Consider the following 20,353-nt stretch of genomic DNA (forward strand, 5'->3'; position numbering starts at 1 on the left):
GTTTGAGTAACCAAGTGTTTCTAACAGTTTGAAAAAACGTAATCAGTGTAGCTTGTCGCGTTCACTTATTTATTTTTTGTACCGAGGTAAGTGTTCGCACATATTGCGTCTTTTTTAAGTGTGTGTGTGTGTGTGTGTGTGTGTGTGTGTGTGTGTGTGTGTGTGTGTGTGTGTGTGTGTGTGTGTGTGTGAGTGTGTGTGTGTGTGTGTGTTTGTAAGGATTAGCCCGCGGGTCCGGATCCCACGAGCGTCTGCGGTGCTAGGCTAATGTTCACTAGCCATCGTTACGACCCAAACACTCGCATACAAAGAATTGCTTCGCAATTGGCCATTGTTGTTAGATCAGAAATTTACCGTTACAGAACAGTGCAATCGCCTGACAATTTCGTCAGCTTGCTGATACTTTTTCATCGATTTCATGTTTTCATTACGCATGATTTAATATACCATAGGTGTGTAAAGAGAAAGAAGAAGCATCTTTGAGAATGAACAAACCATCTTGTGAGAACAGTGATCAGAGATTCTTGTGCTGAGTCTTAACAGTATTTCTATGTGAAATAAACACACACACATACTTCATAGTAAAGGAATTATTAAACAACCATTACGTCGACCATGTTCTTGCGTATAAAAGATCATGCAGGAGAAGAGCCGCCTCTCCCAGCATGCGTGGTGCAGCGAGGCAGAGGCGGTGACGCTGGCGAGGCGTTGAGTGTAGCAAGACGCGATGCTGCAGACGCGACGCTCAAGGATAATAATAGGTATTCCACTGAAGGTCTTTCCTGTTCAGATATTAATGTCGTGTTGCTTAAATTAGTATTTAGTAGTGCTTTTTTTCAGCATTATTTGATTAACGCGTGCCTATTTCCACTACTTCCTAAAGAATAGAAACGAAAGTTGATTAATAATAATAGCGATTCAGTTCAAGGCCGTGTTTATTCATAATGTCATGCTGTCAGAATCATTATGTTATAATCTTTTTCCATCCTTACTTGAAGAGCACGTGTCTTTTCATTACTTCCTGGAGTGCACAACGTTGTTTTCCACTTGAAACATGTCTTTTATAACCTCCCCCCCTTTTTTTATTTTATTTACGCGAGACTTGTCTCCATTAAAGTCCGTCTTTCACCACTCTCTGAAAAGCACGTGCCTGTTTTCATTACTTCTTGAAGAGCACGACGCTTTTATTCAGAACCATATCTTGTATACTTTATTTTTTTTCACTTATCTACGCGGGATTTGTCTTCATTAAGGCGCGTCATGGAAAGCGTGCATTACTACATACAATCCCATCCCCCGCCCTGGTGATGGAAGGCTCAGGCGTGACTTCCGTATTAGCTGACTGTGAGCGACCCGGCCGATTCCCCCGTAACACGGCCGCCGCGGCTCGAGCCCAAACCCAAACTGTGCTTGTCATCTTCCGGAAAAACTGTAAATGAAAGCTGGAAGGGAAGCATGTTGGTAAACGGATAAATACACAGAGAATGATACAGTATGAAAGACTGACAATGAGAGAAAAAAAAAAGTGAACAACAATAGCGGAGTAAGCGACGACCCAAGACGTACAGGATCTCCCCTCTAAGTGGCGCCACGCCCTCACCCCAATGCCGCCGACAAGCTCCTCCCGTAGCAGTGCCGCGCGGAGGCCTCTCTCGTGCGGCACGGTGTAGAGAAAGTGGCGACAGCGCGCTGATGACAGATAACGTGGTGACACAAGCACACGATAACTTTAGGGTCTGTGAATGAGAAACTGGAACTTGACTGCTAAGAAAATATGTGCGTTTGCGTCGATAAACAGGGAAAGTGAAAGGAAAACATCAAAATAATTATGAGGATGAGAGAAATAGAAACAGGAAAATTATAGGAAGACATCAACATAACTTGAGGATGAGAGGAATAAAAAAAAAAGAGAGAAAGAAACGAGAAAATGAAAGAAAGTTATCAAATGTGGATGCGAGAAATAAGAGAGGAACAGGAAATGAAAGGAAGTTATCAAAACAGCACGAGGACGACAGGAATTAACAGGAGAGAAACGGGAAAATCAACGGAAAGTATCAAAACAACACGTGAATAAGAGGAATCACTGAAAAGAAACGGGAAAATGACCGGAAAGTATCGAAACAACACGAGAATGAGAGGAATCAATAAAAAAGTCAGTAAGCCTCTAGAAAATAACAACAATCGAAGAACAAAAAAGAAACCGCTGCAGAAACCTAAATTCCCAATGTACGACGAAGCAAAACGAAACGATAGGCTTAACACCACCTTCCACCCACCCTTGTATAGAAAACCGCACACATGGGGAGACATTTAGAAGTTAGCACACCTTGAGGGTAAGGCAGTGCGGGGGAGGCATAGGGTAAGGTAAGCAGTAGGGGAAGGGGGAGTGAGTGGAGGGGCTGAGGAGATTGGGTTGGGGGTGGAGTCTTGGGTGGGAGGTGCGTCACGGGTGGGGGTGCAAGGCTATCGCGTTACAGCTGTACAGACACACACAGGTGACAGTGAGAGAGTCACCACCCGACCCTGCGGTGTTCCTTCCTTCAGCCTCCTCCTTACTGCCTGCTTGTGCTTCATCTCGTTTCTGCTCCCTTATTCTTGGGGATCCTTACTTTTTTTTTTTATTTCTCTCTATCCACACGTATCTTTCCATTCACGAGTATTCTGATGTCATAGTCTCTCTCTCTCTCTCTCTCTCTCTCTCTCTCTCTCTCTCTCTCTCTCTCTCTCTCTCTTTTAATGTGTTGCTCAATGTCTCGTCCTTCCTATTCTATTATAGTCCTGGATAAATACTTCTTTCTGTTGCAAATTATCTCAGCGTCACTTATCTCGTTATCTCCATTTCACTTACGGCTGGTTTCTCCTCCTCCTCCTCCTCCTCCTCTTCCCTTTCCTCTTTCACATCCTCCTACTTGGCACTGTCTTGGGGTCGTTCCTTACTGTCAGACTCACAGACAGCCAGAGAGACGCTCTCCCACCGCCGCGTCACGTGAGCTATCGAAACCAGTGCAAACCCGTAAAGGGAAGATCGTTCTAGTGAAACAACACCCGGTGATTCGTGAAACCTCAAAGTGCGTTTAGATTGAGAAGATTGATTGTCCACACACATATCAACCTTATGTGTGTGTGTTTGTGTGTGTGTTTGTGTTAAGTTCAAGATAGAATTTCGTGGTGCCTCGAAAATGTGAAAGTTGATTTCGTCTTGTGATTCATGATTCTTGAAGCAGTAGTGAAATGTATCGTGTTTTTTCTTTCTTCTCTGAACATCGAAAGTAAGGGTGCAGTGAGTCATGCCAAGAAAACAACGAGAAAATTGGATATATGAGACTGATTTAAAAACCAAATATAAGCGTAACAAATGAGACTGCTTTCATGTATTGCCTATTGAGCAGTGCTTTGGTGCCTATAGTGTTAAATCAATTAGGAATACACGAGAAGAAACATGAGCTATACAGAGAAGGCATTCATCAGGTTCAGTGTCGACAGTAACAGAACCATGAGGAACGCCAAGCCTCGAGACTTGGGTTCGCCCGCCAGGCCCTCCCCTGCCCCCAGCCGTTACTCGGGCAGCACCGGTGGGCCGCGAAGGGTGTCGCCAGCACCGATGAAAAAAGTGACCGGCGAGGAAAACCACAGCTCATCTAAAAGTTTAACGATGACTAAAAAGCAGGTGACGGGCGTGGACAAGCACGTCTCCTCCAAAAGTGTGGTGTTGGTGAAGAAACAGCAGGTATCTGGCAACGATAAGCACGTCTCAAGTAAAACTGTTGTGTTGAGTAAAAAGTCTCCTAGTGTAAGCTCCTCGCCCAGCAGAACGCTCCAGAACGTATCCACTAAGTATTTGTCTCTGAAAGCTTCACGTCCCCAGGAGGAGACAACGAGAAGTGTGTCGCAGCGGCACTCGGCTCCCAGTGAGTCGGTGGGGTCTCCCCGTATGAAGAGTGTGTCGTTCCAGAACGCTGCGTCCAGTCACGTGTCTCCGCCCCGCCTGGCGGCTCAGCGTGTGTCTTTAATACCAGTGTCGCCTCAAAGCATGTCACAGAGACATGTGTCTACCAAGACCATCCTGACACAGCCTGCCTCAGCCACGGAAGCTTACAAGGGACGCATCCCACAACCCAAAAGTTCATCCCCCTCCAGACCTCCGCCGCTAACCCGTGCTTCCCCTCGCGCCATGACGCCCAGACACGTCTCCACCAAGACAGGGCGCGGGCCAGTGACAGACCGCGCCTCTGTGGCGGAAGAATCGTTGAAGCGTGACAAGGACACGCGAGCACCAGTGAGCCGCAATTCACGTTCTGCCAGAAATAATCTAAATTACCAAAAGATTTCGAACGCTCCTTTGCGCAGAAATGTTTCCAAAAACTTAGTGATCACGGAATGTTACATACCACCCGCAAACAATGCGTCAAAGAGACAAGGGTCACCTTGCAAAAGCAACCCGGGGGCCGCTCCTGGCCCGACCCTCCTTTCCCCAGGACTTGTCTCCCGGGCGATGAGGACACCCCGGCACGCCAGGACGCCTCGCCACCCCCACATGTACCCTATCAAGGTAACGTTTGGCATACCAATGAAAGAAAGACTAGGACTTGAGATACTTTATTTGAAGCTGCTGCGTTATATGTTAACCTCCTCAGAATTGCTACCACTCACCGTGTGGAGGAGCGGTGGGCGGTCCCAGGCGGTGGTGAATGACACTTGATGATTCTCACACTCGTTCATTCTTGTTTATTCCTTCCTGTCATTTTGTTGCATACGTCGTTGTTGTCAGTTTTCCGTCTCATGCCGAGGCGTTGTGTAGCGAAACGGTATGCAAATAACTCATAATCTTCGCGAGAGAAAGGAAGAAACCGACACGCTGCACTCATTTCACCTGGAAAGGAATCAGTACCGCGCTGCCGCTGTAAGTAGTACGAAAATATATGACAAATTCATACAAAAAAACATGACAAACCCAGATTTAAATACTCGTCACCATTATGTAACGCAAATTTCCATAAGTCAAAAGAAAAAAGAACCTCCAGATCCTATGCAGAGTGGATGCTCCTCTCACTCCTCCAGGCGTGTCCTTCGATCCTTGCTGATTTGCCTTAATATTTTCCATCCACGCTCGTGATATTTGGGTTCTGGGTTACACTCGAGAGGAAATTGCTGCATCATCTTATCATAGTGAGATAGCGTATATTGAGTTTATTTTATTTTTATTTTTTTAAAGTTCCAGGCGACGTCATGAGAGAGAGAGAGAGAGAGAGAGAGAGAGTTGGAGGAAGGAGTGGCGCACTGCAGGAGAGAGATTAATGTTCCTGTATTGTGTGAAAGACCTTGCCTGGAATGTTCTTATGACAAATGTATCTTTTTCTTCCCGTCATAATGTGTACGTAGCCTATTGTTAGTGTAATGCACGCCGCACGAATGTTTGTGTTGTAACGAGCTAGAATGTAAACATGAGTGTCATATTATTTTGAAACTGTACCGGTAAATATACACCATCATTTTTGCACAGACTCATAACCTTGACGAATAGTAGGCTGAGGAAAGCAGTGTGAGCGATAAGACGTTAATATCACGAATCATAGTAATAGTTAAAGAGACGAACTAGATCAATGTGTCATCTCCTTTGTTACCTGGCTGTTCAATTATATATTATCAGTCATTAATTATGTAAACCCACTAGCCAGATTATGGACCGTATTCTGAAACCCTTCTCTCTGCACAAACACTGTCAAAAGGCTCTAGTTGAAGTTACACAGGTTTATAAGGGTGTTTAAATTTATGGTTCTAGTGACAGATTAACAAGATTTCTACATTATTAGCAGGAGAGAGACACTTGAGAATCCAGCTAAATATGTCAGTGACCTTTGAAAAATAGTTGTGGCGAGAGCAAATAATTTCTGAAAACGGCTATATAAACTGAGTAACTACGTTTTCCTTTGTTAGCTTAGTATTCGAACATTATCATCACCTATTATGTAAACCCACTACTCACTGCATAATGTCGCTAACTTCCTACCCTTCACTCTGTAGGAGGCCAGCTCTAGCAGCTCCGCTAATGAACTGGACAGCGAGGAGGAGCACCTGGCCGCACCCACACCACCACTCTTCAATGGCCACGCGATCATCCGCCACCCTGAGAACGGCTGCAATGGGGAGCAGGTGAAGGATGAGAACCTGAACGACAGGGAGCCTCTCATCAGTCACGAGACCAACATAAAGGAAGGTTTCCACAGCCTCCTCCACGCCTACAAGGAGAACACTCGGTCTGCTAAAGAAACACCCGAACCCGCACCTCTCAGCGACGGGGAGGATCTGGCGGGCGTGAGCGTCAAGCAGCTGGTGAGTCGACCATATTCTGAAACATTTCTGTACCTCCCCTGACTACTTTCTAAAGGCTCTAGTTGAAGCTACTTTTTTTTTTTTGTGTGTGTGTGTGTTTGTGTGTGTGTTTAACAGGAGAAACACTCTTAAGAACCCGGCTAATTATCTACGTGGCCTTTGAAAATAGTCATGATAGCAAAACGTTTCAGAGTACAGGCCTTGCTTTGTTACACTACTCTGCTCTTGTTAGGTACACGTGTGTGTCATCTGAGTGACGCCTTTTTGCATTCAGTTGGTATATGGTGTGTAAAGACAATAACTGGATGGGCGAAAATAAAAATGAAATACATCATATCTCGTGGGATAGATTATTGTAACTAGCAGCATGAATAATTCCCAAAGCAATGCTTCAGCTTACCTAATAATCCTTTCACCATGCCAACTCTAACACTCTTCTCTCCCTTCCTGACAGCGCTCATCCTACCTGAGTGTTGCCCAGGACACCAAGAGGGCGACACCTGACATCCTCAAGACACCCGTCAAACCGGAGATCAAGGCGGAACTCAACACAAGTGTCAACATCAGCAGCTTGGTCAGTGTGTTTCCATGTCTTGGGTAAAGTTGCCTTTCCAAATAAATAAATAAGTAAATAAAATATATAAAAACACCTATAATTATATTTTACCAATGAGATTAAAGTAAAGTTGTGAGAGAGTATTTTATGTGTCTCAGTGACTGAATCTCAACCTATACAAAAGTTATGCAAAATATGTAGTACACATATCAATTCATTGGAATTTGTTTAAAAAAAAATGAGGAATGTATTTGCTGGTACATTTTGCATTTGCATCAATGTATTTTCCTTTACATACATAAAATCTGCAAGATTTATGTCTAGATATTTTAAAAAGGTTGAAGAACCTTCATGTAATAACTATAATTTTCAAGCTTATCTAAGGTACTAAAAATTTTGTGTATGGACTCAGCTGCCAAGCTGAGTATAAGTAAATGCACATAATCACCCAACAGTAAGGTCAGCCATGCCCTCCACCCCACAGGTTGACACCTACTCCACATCCCATCCCCGGCCTGTCACCCCCATCCAGCCGCCCTGACGACATCACCCCAGTGTCCCTGCGCTCACTAGTAAGCACCTCACACCATGGAATCTGTAACCATTCTTGCATCTTACACCCCTTGTACTCATCCTTATCTCCTAAACTGTCTCTATGTCCTGATGCCCTTCCTCATATCATCTTAGCATATTTTGTCCTTTTTAGTATCTTTGCATGATATTCTCTTCATCCCTTTGTCCATAAATGTGCTTTGTATCATTGAGTCCTTAATACTGCACCATATTACAAAGAATAAGAAGGAAAGGATAAATAAGGACTCATGTCTTCCAATAGTTTATTGATATTGATCCTTCCTCTATGATTCTTGTTCACATATGAAGGATGAAGTTACACATTTACCTAGAAAACAAGGAAAGATCATTCACATTTTCTCCAACTCATCTGAATTCCATGAACTGATAATTTTAATCTTCTTATCCAGAAATGCATATGAAGACACAATGTTGTCATTCCCTCTTACAAGCTCATGCCAGATAAGGGAGATAAAAAGTGGTAATGGCATCAGTCTTATCAGTGTCCTGCTGCTTCCTCCCTCTCACTATCTATCATCCAACTTACATCCTGTCACTCACTATCATCACCTCCCACTGGCACCCACTGACACCTTACATTGCTAAACCATCAACACCTTTGTCATTGTGAATCTTAAGTTAGTGAACAGTTGAGTTGTCTTACAGCAAAGTACTTATATCAGGTATGTAAGAATAGGATTAGTTTTTTTTCAATGTTCATACATACTGTTACTTGGTATCACTTGGATAGTATTCACTTTCATTTTGAGGAACTATATGAAAATGGATATCCTGCCTTGCTGTTGTTTACAGAGTAATGTTTTCATCATACACCTTTAACACAGGAGTTTTTTTGTGTGTGTTTACACTATTAGAGCAGTGTATTATACACTGCATTAATTTTGTTCCTACTGCAATTTCTTAATTACTTTTAATAGTAATTTACCATCTATATTAAATTTTCATTTGTATAATGAGCTACAATACTCCATGAGTAAATTACTGTATTTGACATTGCCTCATTCCATCATAGTACTGTTATGCCTTCCATCTGATGGAAACTTATAGAAACAATAAGAAATTTATCTGAAGGCAGGATAGATTCTCCATGAGAGGTGCTTGCTGCAGATCAAACCTCTGCATGGGAGAACAAACTATGGCATATATATCTCTCTCTCTCTCTCTCTCTCTCTCTCTCTCTCTCCTCTCTCTCTCTCTCTCTCTCTCGCTCTCTCTCTCTTCTCTCTCTCTCTCTCTCTCTCTCTCTCCTCTCTCCTCTCCTCTCTTCCTCTCTCTCTCTCTCTCTCTCTTCTCTCTCTCTCTCTCTCTCTCTCTCTCTCTCTCTCTCTCTCTCGTCTCTCTCTCTCTCTCTCTCTCTCTCCTCTCTCTCTCTCTCTCTCTCTCTCTCTCCTCTCTCTCTCTCTCTCTCTCTCTCTCTCCTCTCTCTCTCTCTCTCTCTCTCTCTCTCTCTCTCTCTCTCTCTCTCTCTCTCATAACAGTTGTAAGATCTCAAGATCACAGAAACACTAAGAAATTCTCTGAAGGCAGGATAGATTCCCTGTGAGAGGTACATCTACCACACATCAAACCTCTGCCTTGGAGAACAAAGTACAGTGCCACAGATGACAGCCTTAACCATTATCAGGTCCCTTTCCACATTTAGTCACTACATTAGAACTGTATTAGTTTAACACTGAAGCAGAAAATATATGCAACACAGACATAAGTAGTTCTGTCTCCATTCACTTTCTGTAGATATGTAGGAATTATTTTTTTTAATGCCAAGAGAAAGGTTTGTTTGGGTGATGGCCTGTCTCCTCCCACAGATGAAGTCATGGCGTGGCTGGTGGAAGAGAGGGTCTGTTCCCTATTATTTATGCACTCTTCCATGCTTTTTCTATGCATCTAATATTTTCTTTTAATTTTGGTTTATTGCACAACTAATAGATGTTGTCTGTGTGTGATATAGAAATAGGTGTTATCTTTTACACTGCATCATTATATTTCCCCCATTTGTTAACCAGCTGTCATAACTATCTAGCTTACATTAAGACAGTCACATTCAAGTGATTAATTTTGCAAATAGTATACAGAAGGCAGGCAGCAGATAGGCATATACTGTGTTGGCATGGGAAGCGGTCTTTTCATGTGCTAGAAAGGTCCTGTAAAATTTTTAAATGGTCTGTACTCCTCTTTCTTATAAATGGACATCAAGCAGAAACCATTAAGCAGTAATGGAAAATAAAGCTAACTGCAACAGTAGAAGACAACAAGAAAAACTCGTTCATCATAAGGCTTTAAAACTTCTGCAAGAATCAGTCTTCTGTTATAACACAGGAAGACATCTTAGAGCTGCTGCATATTTTATATTCTGCCTATTGATCTATCTTTTTACTGGGCTGTGATCTTCCACAAAGGCAGGTAGCCAAGAAATTATGTCCCTCCTGATCTCACTGAAGAAATACAAGATACAGACAAGGGTGTCTCTTGTGGCCTCACTTTTTTTGTTACCGTTTACAAGACACAAAGAGTACATTAGCAATATTCCTCCTCAGAGTGTGTAGCCATGCAGGTTACACCGTTCCCTGTACACAGAAAGACTTGGCATCACTGTCTGAAAAGTTTGTTAGACAGTTGTGATAACTTGCTGATAACAGATTTGTACCTCTTTTTTTTTTTTTTTTTTTTTTTAAGAGGAGCACATTATATCTGTGTGGAATGCAAGCCATCAGTGGTGTGCTATCACACAACCCAGACACAAGTGATGCCTTGATGTTGTGTTAGAATTTTACAATAGTGGACACCATGAAAGTGAGTCCTGCCAGGCACCACACAACCTACTGCACAATGAAGGTTTAGTCATGGAATACCAACATGTCTTTATTTTTTTCTCTACCATGAATGGATAGTGATTTAGTTATGTGTGCATTTTAACTTAGTAACTGATGTAGATTATTATTTTGATTAAATGAATTTATATAATATTTTTGTGTTCATTAGAATTTGTTTTTGCATGGAAATTGCAGAAATGGTGCCTTATAGAGTGTATGTTAATTTTTTATTTATTTTTTTATTTTTTTTCCTGAAACCATGACAAAACATGGCCAAATATCATGTTTGTTTGTGTCAGCATTATATGTACTGGAGTGTATTTGGAATGGTGTTATGCATGTGAGTGAACTAACGACACCAACACCTCACAACAGAAATCAGCATACGAGGCCACAGCCTCAGGATCCTCCTGTGCGGTCAGCCGGCATAGCAGCAGTGGCAGCTGTAGTCCAGCTGGTGGCAGCCCTGCACCCAAGGAGGAACTGAATGTGTCTCTCCAGCAACTGGTGAGTCACCTTCTCTACTCTGTGAGAGTCAGTAATATTACATATTAATGTTCATCCATTTATCATCATCATCTTAGTTAAGGAAGATTTTTTTTATTTCTGAGATTAGGATGCATTTTTGTCATTCTAGTTCAGATGATAAAAGCGTGGAAGAAGTTGATAAAAATATTACCCATTCATCTGTCCTATAATAAATGTAAAAAAATAAATAGAAATCCATTCACTGCAGATGGAATATCATTATTTTCTTATAGACTTTTCTTCAGTAAATCCTGAAGAAAGTTCCAATAGTAACAAAAGAAATTGTGATTTGTCAGCGTGAGGAATACTGCCGGTCAGTGCAGGACGGCCTCTCCCGCAGCCACACTCCATCCAAGCAGCCTCTTGATACTGGTGTCTCCATTCGACAGCTGGTAAGTGTTCCCATACATACCATCAAGTCCCCAACTTGTAATTTATACACAACCACAGCACCAAGTTATTTGCTGGATATGAAGTGTAAGGTGTGTGAGATTTCAAGGGATCAGTTATGATATGCATTATTTTAGGGTTTCAAGTGCAGAGGTATTCCTGTGTGTGTGTGTGTGTGTGTGTGTGTGTGTGTGTGTGTGTGTTATTCAGCAGTGTCAAAGCATTATGATGTAGATTGTCAGCCTCAGATGCAGAAATCCTATGCATCAGATTTATTGGTATCTTTGACCTGAAGGAGTCCATCAGTTTTAGAATCTATTATACATATCATTTATACAAACTTGCCATTTTATGGAAAGCAATTCCTCCATATACAGTATCCCAATTTTATTTTATTTATTTATTTTTTTTACTTTTTTTATTTATTTATTTTATTTATTTATTTTTATTTTCTTTCCCTGCTCAAACAGGATTTTGGTGTTTCATCAAGTGACAACATTTATTATTACTTGCCTTATGATGCTTGTGTGTTAAGATGCTTATGATGGCACGATGCCCTTATCAAAACAAGTGATGGTTCTGGCTTCACTTTGTGACCTACAACCATCAGAATAAGGCTGGCTGCCCACAGTACCAGTGGTGTGTGTGTGTGTGTGTGTGTGTGTGTGTGTGTGTGTGTGTGTGTGTGTGTGTGTGTGTGTGTTTCACCCTCTGAAGAAAGAGTTCTGATGCCAAATCGAAGAAAACACTAATATGTTGAGATTGTGTGTAATTGATTTGGAGGAGGAGGAGGAGAAGAGAAGAACAAAAAGAACTATCAATAATTTTGTGGAGATATTTTTTGTTGGGCGGGGAAACTCTGAGGAATTTTTTGTTATGATTGGTGTCCTTTCCAAAATTTAATTCCACATCAAGGTGAGGTATCCATTGCCTACCATACTAACATTGCTTGCTAAGTGTGCTGTTGTTCTTAACCTTCATGTATGTATAATCATAACTTGCATGCAAAAGTATGTAGGGGAGCAAATCATTATCATCGGTATACTGAGGGATCTGAAGTTATGAGTCTGCAATGTGTCCTTGTGATGTGAAATGTGACTGTGGAGTTTGTGGTTTAGCTAGATACATGTCACAGATGAAGTGATTAATTATGTACTTTCAGTGATCACTTGGATAACTTGAACAGGACTTAAAACTTTCATGGTCTCATTTCTTGTCTCCTGTGACTGATAAGCACAACTGCTTTCTAAGCCTTCATTTATACCTTCAAGTATAATAATTATGGATACTCAATTTTAGATAGTCTTTGAAGTTTAAGCTAATCAACAAAGCAGTCATTTTCTTATTCTGTATGCCTAATTTGGTAGTTTTCCAGCTAATGTTATCTGTGTTGAGAGTTCTGAGTTAATGAAGAGCATGCAACTATTTGCATTATGATGATATCATCCCAGCTTGACATCTTTACTAATGAGCTTGAGAGAAAGTTAGAATGTGTGTGTTTGTGTGTGCGCTTGTGTGTATGTTGCTCACTAACCCCATACTAACAACCTGCCCTTGGGTGCTGCTCGGCCAGACTCGGAGCATGAACGACCTGCGCGGTGTAGGTCGCGACTCCCCGTGTTCCATTATAGAGTGTGACCGACCCGCCCTGGCCTCTGTCAACGTGAAGGCCTTGGTGAGTCAGGCAGCACTAGTGAGACAGATGTAGTTGTACTTGTGTTGTAGTATTTTAGTGATGATGGATGGACACTGTACACACTCAGCAGAAGGTAAAGCATCTTCATCACATTACTGTAACATGTCTTATAGTGGCAAATGGGAGCCTTTTGTTACTTATTTGTTTTGAAATATGATGTATCTTGATTCCTGAATATATTTTGCATTGTTGCATCATGTGATGTAGAAAATCACTGAGATAATGTCATAGTAATTCCTAAAGAGTTTCAATTGCATAGGTGGAAATTTTGTTTCTGCTGAGTTGACATCAGTGTTCATTTGGTGATAGTTGTGATGATATGCAGTTAGTAATTTCCTTCTGAGTGTTAACAACTTGGTGTAATAGATGTAGCCTTCTGAGTGTTTACAACTTGGTGTAATAGATGTAGTGATGATGATAGTAACCAGCGTGTGTGTGTGTGTGTGTGTGTCGTTGTGGTGGCGGACAGACACGGAGCTTTTCTGACCTGACGCGACTAAACAGTGAGCCTCTTGGGCCCACAACCCCCACCACGCCCAGACATCTCTCCCCAACACACTCTGTCAACGTCAAGAAGTTGGTAAGTGTGGATGGACAACCCTCATGTAGCACCTGATGCATTAGAGCTATTTTTGACGTCCACTCGATTCATTTTCATTATTGATGGTAGTTATGATGCCTTTGCACAGCACACATCAGTGTGTAGTTGTACCCATGTACTTGTATTCAGACTATGTATGTATTCAACTAAAACATACATTTATGACAAGGTTTAATTAGTTAAAGCTGACAAATAAATTAATTACAGAGCTTGTGACTGTTTAGTAGGGATACAGATCTTCTGACTGCACTATATATATATATATATATATATATATATATATATATATATATATATATATATATATATATATATATATATATATATATATATATATATATATATATATATATATATATTGAGGGTGACTGCATTGTTTAGCATATCACTAGCTTTCTCAGTGCATCTGAAAGTGTGGTCCTTAATGGTATCAGCTATAACAGTAATTTTTTATTTATTTTTTCTTTTTATTATTCTTTGAGAAATTATGGAATTTAGTTTGCTGTAACCACAGTTTAACGACTGCCAATGCTGGATTATCAGAGAGAGAGAGAGAGAGAGAGAGAGAGAGAGAGAGAGAGAGAGAGAGAGAGAGAGAGAGAGAGATACAAGCTGAACAACAGTTACCCTGGTTGACTTTTGTAAAGACATCCTTTTCTAATTATTATAGTTAAGAATAACAAAGCTATTTCGGAAACTTGACATTTACAGTATATCATGACTTCTTGTTCTTTTTTTTTCTTTCCGTACCATAATAGCTCTAACATAGCCAGTATGCTGAATGTTACCTAATTTTGTGCTTGCCTTTTGCCTAAAGTAGCAAAATTTTGCAATGAAGCTTGCCTGGTCTAATAACAGGAGAGTAGCCTACCATATAACTGGCCTGACCTACTAACTTACTACTAACAGCGGGCAAGTTATGGTGACCTGCACAGACTGACCAGCGGTGAGTCAGGCGGCCTGTGGGAGTACGGTGGTGTCTCGCCCTCCCTCCCTCACTCCCACGCTATGGTGAGTTGTGTTGCGCGCTGTTTGTCCTCTCGCACCTCACGGTGCTGCCTCAGACTGGTCTGTCCTTCATCATTGCATGCTGACTCTTTTTTGCTGTTTGTGCGTTTTCACATCACATTGTTCTTCTCTCTGATTATTCAGTCGCTCAAACACAATTGATTCTTTGAACAAATATTCTCCGCCTCCCTGTTGTGTAGTAACTCCTTGCATAGCATCTGAACACGTGGAAAAGTAATAGGACTGATTTTTGGCAGAAGAGTCGGTTTAGATGTGTTCAGGAAATAGCTGAACTGTTGAAATAGGTTTCGTCAGCACCACAAGATCAGTGTGGAGTCGTGATGAGTGTGCTGGGACGCGCCGTAATGAACGCGTTGAGGTAGACGTTTATCTTAGAGAGGTGTGGACGGGGATGTTTGGCCATCCACGCTTTTTAGATATGTGCAACATCTGATTTTGATGTTGTGAAATACTGTTTGTTATGTAAAATGGGACATCCTGGTTATGTAGGAGTAGTATGTATAGTGAACATTAGTCATTAGTCGTTCTTCTACATGAACAGATTCATTGAGTATGTTCTTTACTTGGATCAGCAATACTGCCCGAACGGAATGGCTTGCGAAATATCATAGATGTCTATATTACGTGATAAACACACAAAACATGTATCCAGTTTGGTATATTGTTACAATCTTTGAAAATAACATTCTCTTTTCGTGTGCCCTCACTGCCCCGCGGACTCAACAGAAGCCAGGCAACAGCACCTACAAAGCTTGTAGCAAGTTACCTCTCCCCACAGAGTCCAGAATTCCTATTCTGAAACCCTCCCCTCACAAAAGTACTACCCAAATCCCTAAACTGAGTAAAAAAGAACCCGAGTCCTCGCCACCTAAGCCGTTGCTCGCCCCTAAACCCACTTCCACCCTACCCTGCCCTTCCAGCTCCCTCCCACAGCACGCCACGGCGTCGCGTCCAGGCAAATTCGTCCTAAGCAATACAAGTAAGTCCGCCGCCAAGACAGACACCTCCACCAAAAAGCCAAAAATATTATCAGTCCAGCCTTCTCAGGGAACATCAGGGGTGCAGGACAAAAAGACAGCTCACAAAACCGCCACTAAGCAAAATCTGGCTAAGGCTGACAGTACTGATGGTGAAGCCGTCATCGCCGAATACCAGGTGGGTACTGGATGTTATCTTGTTGTAGTGAAGCGTGAAATTGATAAATAACGATGTACCAACGTTGATCCCGAACAAGTACCACCTCGTATGTTGTGAGCCGCATTGTTGTATTTGTTTATACGCTCTAGCTACAAAAAGTAACATGATATTAAACGTTAGTGTCACTTGCTGAGACATCTCGAATTACGCTAGCCAGTCACACAGTTTCCTGGTAATGGGTTACAATTCCAGAGTAGGTTGGTAGTTTTCAGAGTAGATTATTGAAGTTTGTACAACTAGTCGTAATATTTCATACTACTGAATGTATAAAATTGGGTGCACATTGTCACTAGTCTTGGTGAACGTATTTCCTTAACACTTGTACAGAGATACGCAGTGACACACACAGCTGCTAGTTAGAGTGTGAGTAGCGGTATGTAGGATCATGGTAGTGGCGGAAGTAGAGGTTGTGCAGCGGCAAAATTGGAGGTTAACTCGTGGTGATCTCTCTTTACGTTGTTGCGACGGCCTTCACTGCTCCTGCATCACTGACGGCGACTGACCGCCGCGTCTCCCTGTGCGTGCGTGTGTTTGTTGCGTGGTGACGCGGGCATTGCGCCGGTGTGGCTGTGGACGTCGCGTGGTGACTCCGTGCCGCCCGCTTGCCGCACTCCACCGTCCTCGCCTCTGCCTGGCCCGTCTGCCTGCCTGCCTGTCGCCTCGCCGTTTGGTGCACCACTCGCCGCCGCCGCCGCCACTGCATCTTGCTGGTGGCCAAACGTGGCGGCCTCTGCTGCTTCCACGGTGCCCCCCTTCCTGGTGGTGTTGGTGCTGGTGCTACTTCTGGTGCTGGTGGTGTTGGTGGGCTGGTCGGCGGCGCCCGCCCACCGCCCCACTGCCCTCTGGGTCGGGCTCCCGTCCCGCCGCCCCTTACCTGGTGTTCGCGTGGGCGTGGGCTGACCCTGTGGGCAGAGGGGCGACTCTCCCACCATGGTCGATCTTGGGGGGCGCCGCTCAAAGCCCCCTGCTCCTAATAACAACAAAACCAACATCAACAATAATAACACCAACAACAACAATGATGCCGCACCATCGCCGCCTAGGGCCAGCGTGTACACGGGCGTCTCCGTCAAACACCTGGTACAGTACAGCACACTAGCCCAGCTCCTCCCTCACTTCCCTCAACCCGTGTAGTGCCCCGTGGATAAATGTGACCTGCAAACATTGTGGTGTTGGTGGACATGCGGTGCGTTGCCCCGTCATGCTAGATGCGGCGTAGCTGTGTCTCAGCTAGAATGGGTTATATGAGATCCTCAGGCTCACGCACCCTGGCCTGGGATGAGTGAGTGGCAGTAGTCTGTGCTGTAATGATGAGCTGTGTGTGTGCCATTAAATATTCCCGCTAACATATCAAGTAGCGTCGCGGACTGTAATGTCCACTTCACCTGATCGCCGTAAGGTGAGAGCATGGAGTCCTTTCATGAGGGAAGGATTCAGTGATGATGATGAAACAGACGCTCTTGTTTGCTGGTTATGAAATGTCTAATATCCAGAAACTTCATATAATTACTTGAACTCTAAATTTCTGCCAGCCTCTGTTATGCGTGTAAATTAATTAAGTTGCGAACTAAGTTTAATTTTCTCACGAGTTATGACGAAATATGGTTGTGAAGCTCAAGTTCAGACACAGAGGTGATTTTCAATGTGTGCGTGTAAGTGCAGAAATGACGCTACCTACGAGGGTTACAAGGCGGGAGCATAGACTTTTGTAATGTTTGATAATTCTGAATGGCTGAGGTATCATGACTAGTTAATGCGAAGTACTATTGTCTCGTTATCATCATTGTGCTCTTCCGTCCAAGAAGGAAGCAGTCTTCACCTCAACACGATCTGAGTGATCTGGACGTTACGGGTCGCGGCGGTGCATTGGATGACCCCTTGCTGCGTAAGAATGTAAGAACTGAAAATGAGCTCGTAGACTGGCTTTCCTTCCCCGTTCCCCCTCCAGAATGTGTCATAAAAACTGCAGCAAGTAAATTAAAAGCGCTAAGCATTTTGGCTTCACGAATTACAATCCCGTTTCTCTTCATAACTGTTGCTGGACTTTATAGTTCGGGAAGTTAAGTTTTTCAGCAATTATACAAAAACACGGGGGGAAAAATGTGTGGCAACGAAGATTGTAATTCGTGAAGTTTGTCTTGAAAGCTATTGCAAATTGAAAAACAGTACTGAAAAATTGCGTTTACGAATTACAAACTCCCCTTGCCACACATAACTTTCCCTTGGTTCCTCCTGCTGCTGGTGCTCCGTGGGCCGCTTGTGGCTTGCAGCGACGGAGCTACTGTGACCAGGCGCGGCTGTGTGAGGCCCTGGACGAGGCGGGCAGGGCAGGCAGCGGTCGTAAACCATACATCACCAAAGCCAATGTGGCGCGTATAGTAAGTGTCTGTAGACTGCAGGCGCGGCGCCCCTTCTCAGTTTAAGACCCTCGAACACCCGTCTCCTTTGTATCAAACCCTAGGAAGAAATTTGTGTGGCTAGTTTAACCCGTTATTTATTTATTATTATTACTTTTTTTTCATTTATTTTTTGCCTCTATCGTAGTAAGTGTTCAGTAGACTCTTCTGGAGCAATGTCCCCTCTTAGTAAAGGCTCCTCGAACTTCGTCTCCATAGTATCAAACCCCAAGAAGAAATTTGTGTGGCTAGTTTAACCGTAATCGTTGCCTCTATTGTAGTAAGTCTCCCGTATAGACTGTCCTGGCGCGGCGGCTTCTCTTACTTAGTGAAGGCCCCTCGAACCCCGTCTCCTTAGTATCAGAAGAGATTTGTGTGGCTAATTATTTAACTCGTAATTTTCACTTCTATTGTAGTAAATTTTTTTTTTTTTTTCCCAAGAGCTGCGTTCTCTTTTAGTAGTGGCTCGGATTACCTTTTCTATAGTTTTAATCCCTGCATAGGAAGAAGTGATTGGCAAGTCTAGTTTAATCTGTGAAAGTTATTCAGGCACGGCGCTCTCCCTCCTCCCGCAATGAATAAACTCCCGAATTCCCTCTAAGTAGCATCCAACTCACCACAAAAGATAGAGATTTATCCAGCTAGAGTATCCTATGATCTTATTGTTGTGGCCTCACGAATCCATCATCATTTCTGCGTGGCTTATTTGATTCCCGTAACATTTGCCTCACTGTTAGTTATAATGCGTCTCTGCTGCCTTGATCGCCCCGGAAACAGACTAGCTGGCTCAGGGCGGGAGTGTGATGCCAGGCCATGTCATGTGGATTTATTATATGTTATTAATGCGCCTGATAATTTTCCGCCTCGTTTGCTTGGAGGATTCACTCGCCATTGTAGTTCTGCAACCAGCGTGTAGGTAGGTCAAGTGTCGCGCTACCAGAGAATAAACATGTCGCTTCCGAACCAGTGACTCATAGTAGCCACATCGTTTTAGGGCTGATTTTAGAAAACATGGTGGAACTTGATTCGTATATAGTTGTCTTGACGCGCAGTTGTGGGACATTTTTGCAATAGTTGTTCGCTCTATACATATGAGTAGTTGCAGGATTTACTATAAGAGAAATGCCAGAATATTAGTCGAATAGAGTTTTCTCTATAGTATTGAGTTACAGTGTTAATGTATAGAATATAGAGGTAATGTTAACGTATAGAAAAAAAGCGTACATAGTTTCCTTATATAAAGTTATATATAGTGATGGCGTATAAAAAAATGGAGTAACATCATTGCTACTTAGTTTTCTGAATACATGCATAGTTGTAATGCTGACGAAAAAAAAAAAAGTTCCACTGTACCACTCTGGTGTATTTTGTAGTGCGCTTCCTTGGTGGGGCCCATCCCTCCCCCACCCCGCACTCCCCCGCGGCGGCACATCAGCACGGGGGTGTCAGTAAACCTCATGGTGAGTGGCCCTCTCCTCCACCCTCGCTGTCTCCACCTTTTCCCGCACCTGCGCCTCCATACACACTCATCTCATCCTCTCACACTGCACTTTGGGCCTTTTCCAGCCTCTGACACGCCTCTCGAGACTCGCTTGCTTGTTGTGCTCATTTGTTATTGTTGTTGCTGTTGCTCCGCTGTGCATGTTAGCTAAAACATATGTTTCATGTTTTGCAAACATATTATTTATTTGTCGTTATTATTATTTATTTATTTATTTATTTTTATTTATTGATTTATTTATTTTTCTTTTTTTTTTACTTACGCACGCATGTTATGATGTATATTCTTAATTATGTTGGTGCTAGTTTGCGAGGTATGATTCATAGGTGACTTACTGGTTTGTTATGACTCAAATGCATACATATTAAAAATTCTCTCTCTCTCTCTCTCTCTCTCTCTCTGTAAACAAGACCTAAATTAACCCCATCACCAGTTTTCTTACTCGACCTTGACCTGTTGAATATATTTGACCCACTAAACTCACGACCTTGAATTGAGGGTGAGGAGACTTAAAGTGTGTCAGGAAAAGTGGAAAATGACGAGTGAGGGAAATTTTGCTTAAACCATTACCGTCATTCTTTTCGGATTTATTTTGTTTATCTTTCAGGTTTTGTTCCCCCCAACTTTTTTTTTTTAGCGTGTGTGTGTGTGTGTGTGTGTGTGTGTGTGTGTGTGTGTGTGTGTGTGTGTGTGTGTGTGTGTGTATGTGTGTGTGTTATGATCAT

The 20,353-nt window shown here is 42.7% G+C and overlaps 2 protein-coding genes across 25 annotated transcripts in view; both read left to right on the forward strand.

Moving 5' to 3' along the window:
- LOC135099804 (titin-like) overlaps nt 1-20,353 on the forward strand; it is an 88,124-nt gene that overhangs the window by 14,111 nt on the left and 53,660 nt on the right. The window contains exons 5-7 of one of the 23 annotated variants that reach the window (XM_064002356.1): nt 6,022-6,330; nt 6,785-6,904; nt 7,371-7,456. The exons of the other annotated variants lie outside the window; for them this stretch is intronic. Of the exons in view, the coding sequence (XP_063858426.1) occupies nt 6,022-6,330; nt 6,785-6,904; nt 7,371-7,427 (486 nt within the window). The 3' untranslated portion in view covers nt 7,428-7,456. Of the gene's footprint in view, nt 1-6,021; nt 6,331-6,784; nt 6,905-7,370; nt 7,457-20,353 lie in introns of those variants that run through there. 23 annotated transcript variants of the gene reach the window in all.
- On the forward strand, nt 10,154-19,977 carry LOC135099807 (uncharacterized). 2 transcript variants are annotated; one of them, XM_064002359.1, is made up of 10 exons: nt 10,154-10,312; nt 10,666-10,797; nt 11,115-11,210; nt 12,782-12,883; nt 13,374-13,484; nt 14,415-14,516; nt 15,261-15,689; nt 16,644-16,811; nt 18,002-18,109; nt 19,501-19,977. In XM_064002359.1, exons 1-10 carry the CDS (start codon nt 10,265-10,267, stop codon nt 19,777-19,779), a joined length of 1,575 nt encoding a protein of 524 aa, XP_063858429.1. In that variant the 5' UTR covers nt 10,154-10,264; the 3' UTR covers nt 19,780-19,977. The 2 variants fall into 2 exon arrangements, with proteins under 2 accessions (XP_063858429.1, XP_063858430.1); XM_064002360.1 differs by lacking the exons at nt 16,644-16,811; nt 18,002-18,109 and having other exon boundaries at nt 19,501-19,965.

The sequence above is a fragment of the Scylla paramamosain genome, chromosome 4, assembly GCF_035594125.1.
Source record: "Scylla paramamosain isolate STU-SP2022 chromosome 4, ASM3559412v1, whole genome shotgun sequence".
Lineage (NCBI taxonomy): Eukaryota > Metazoa > Arthropoda > Malacostraca > Decapoda > Portunidae > Scylla > Scylla paramamosain.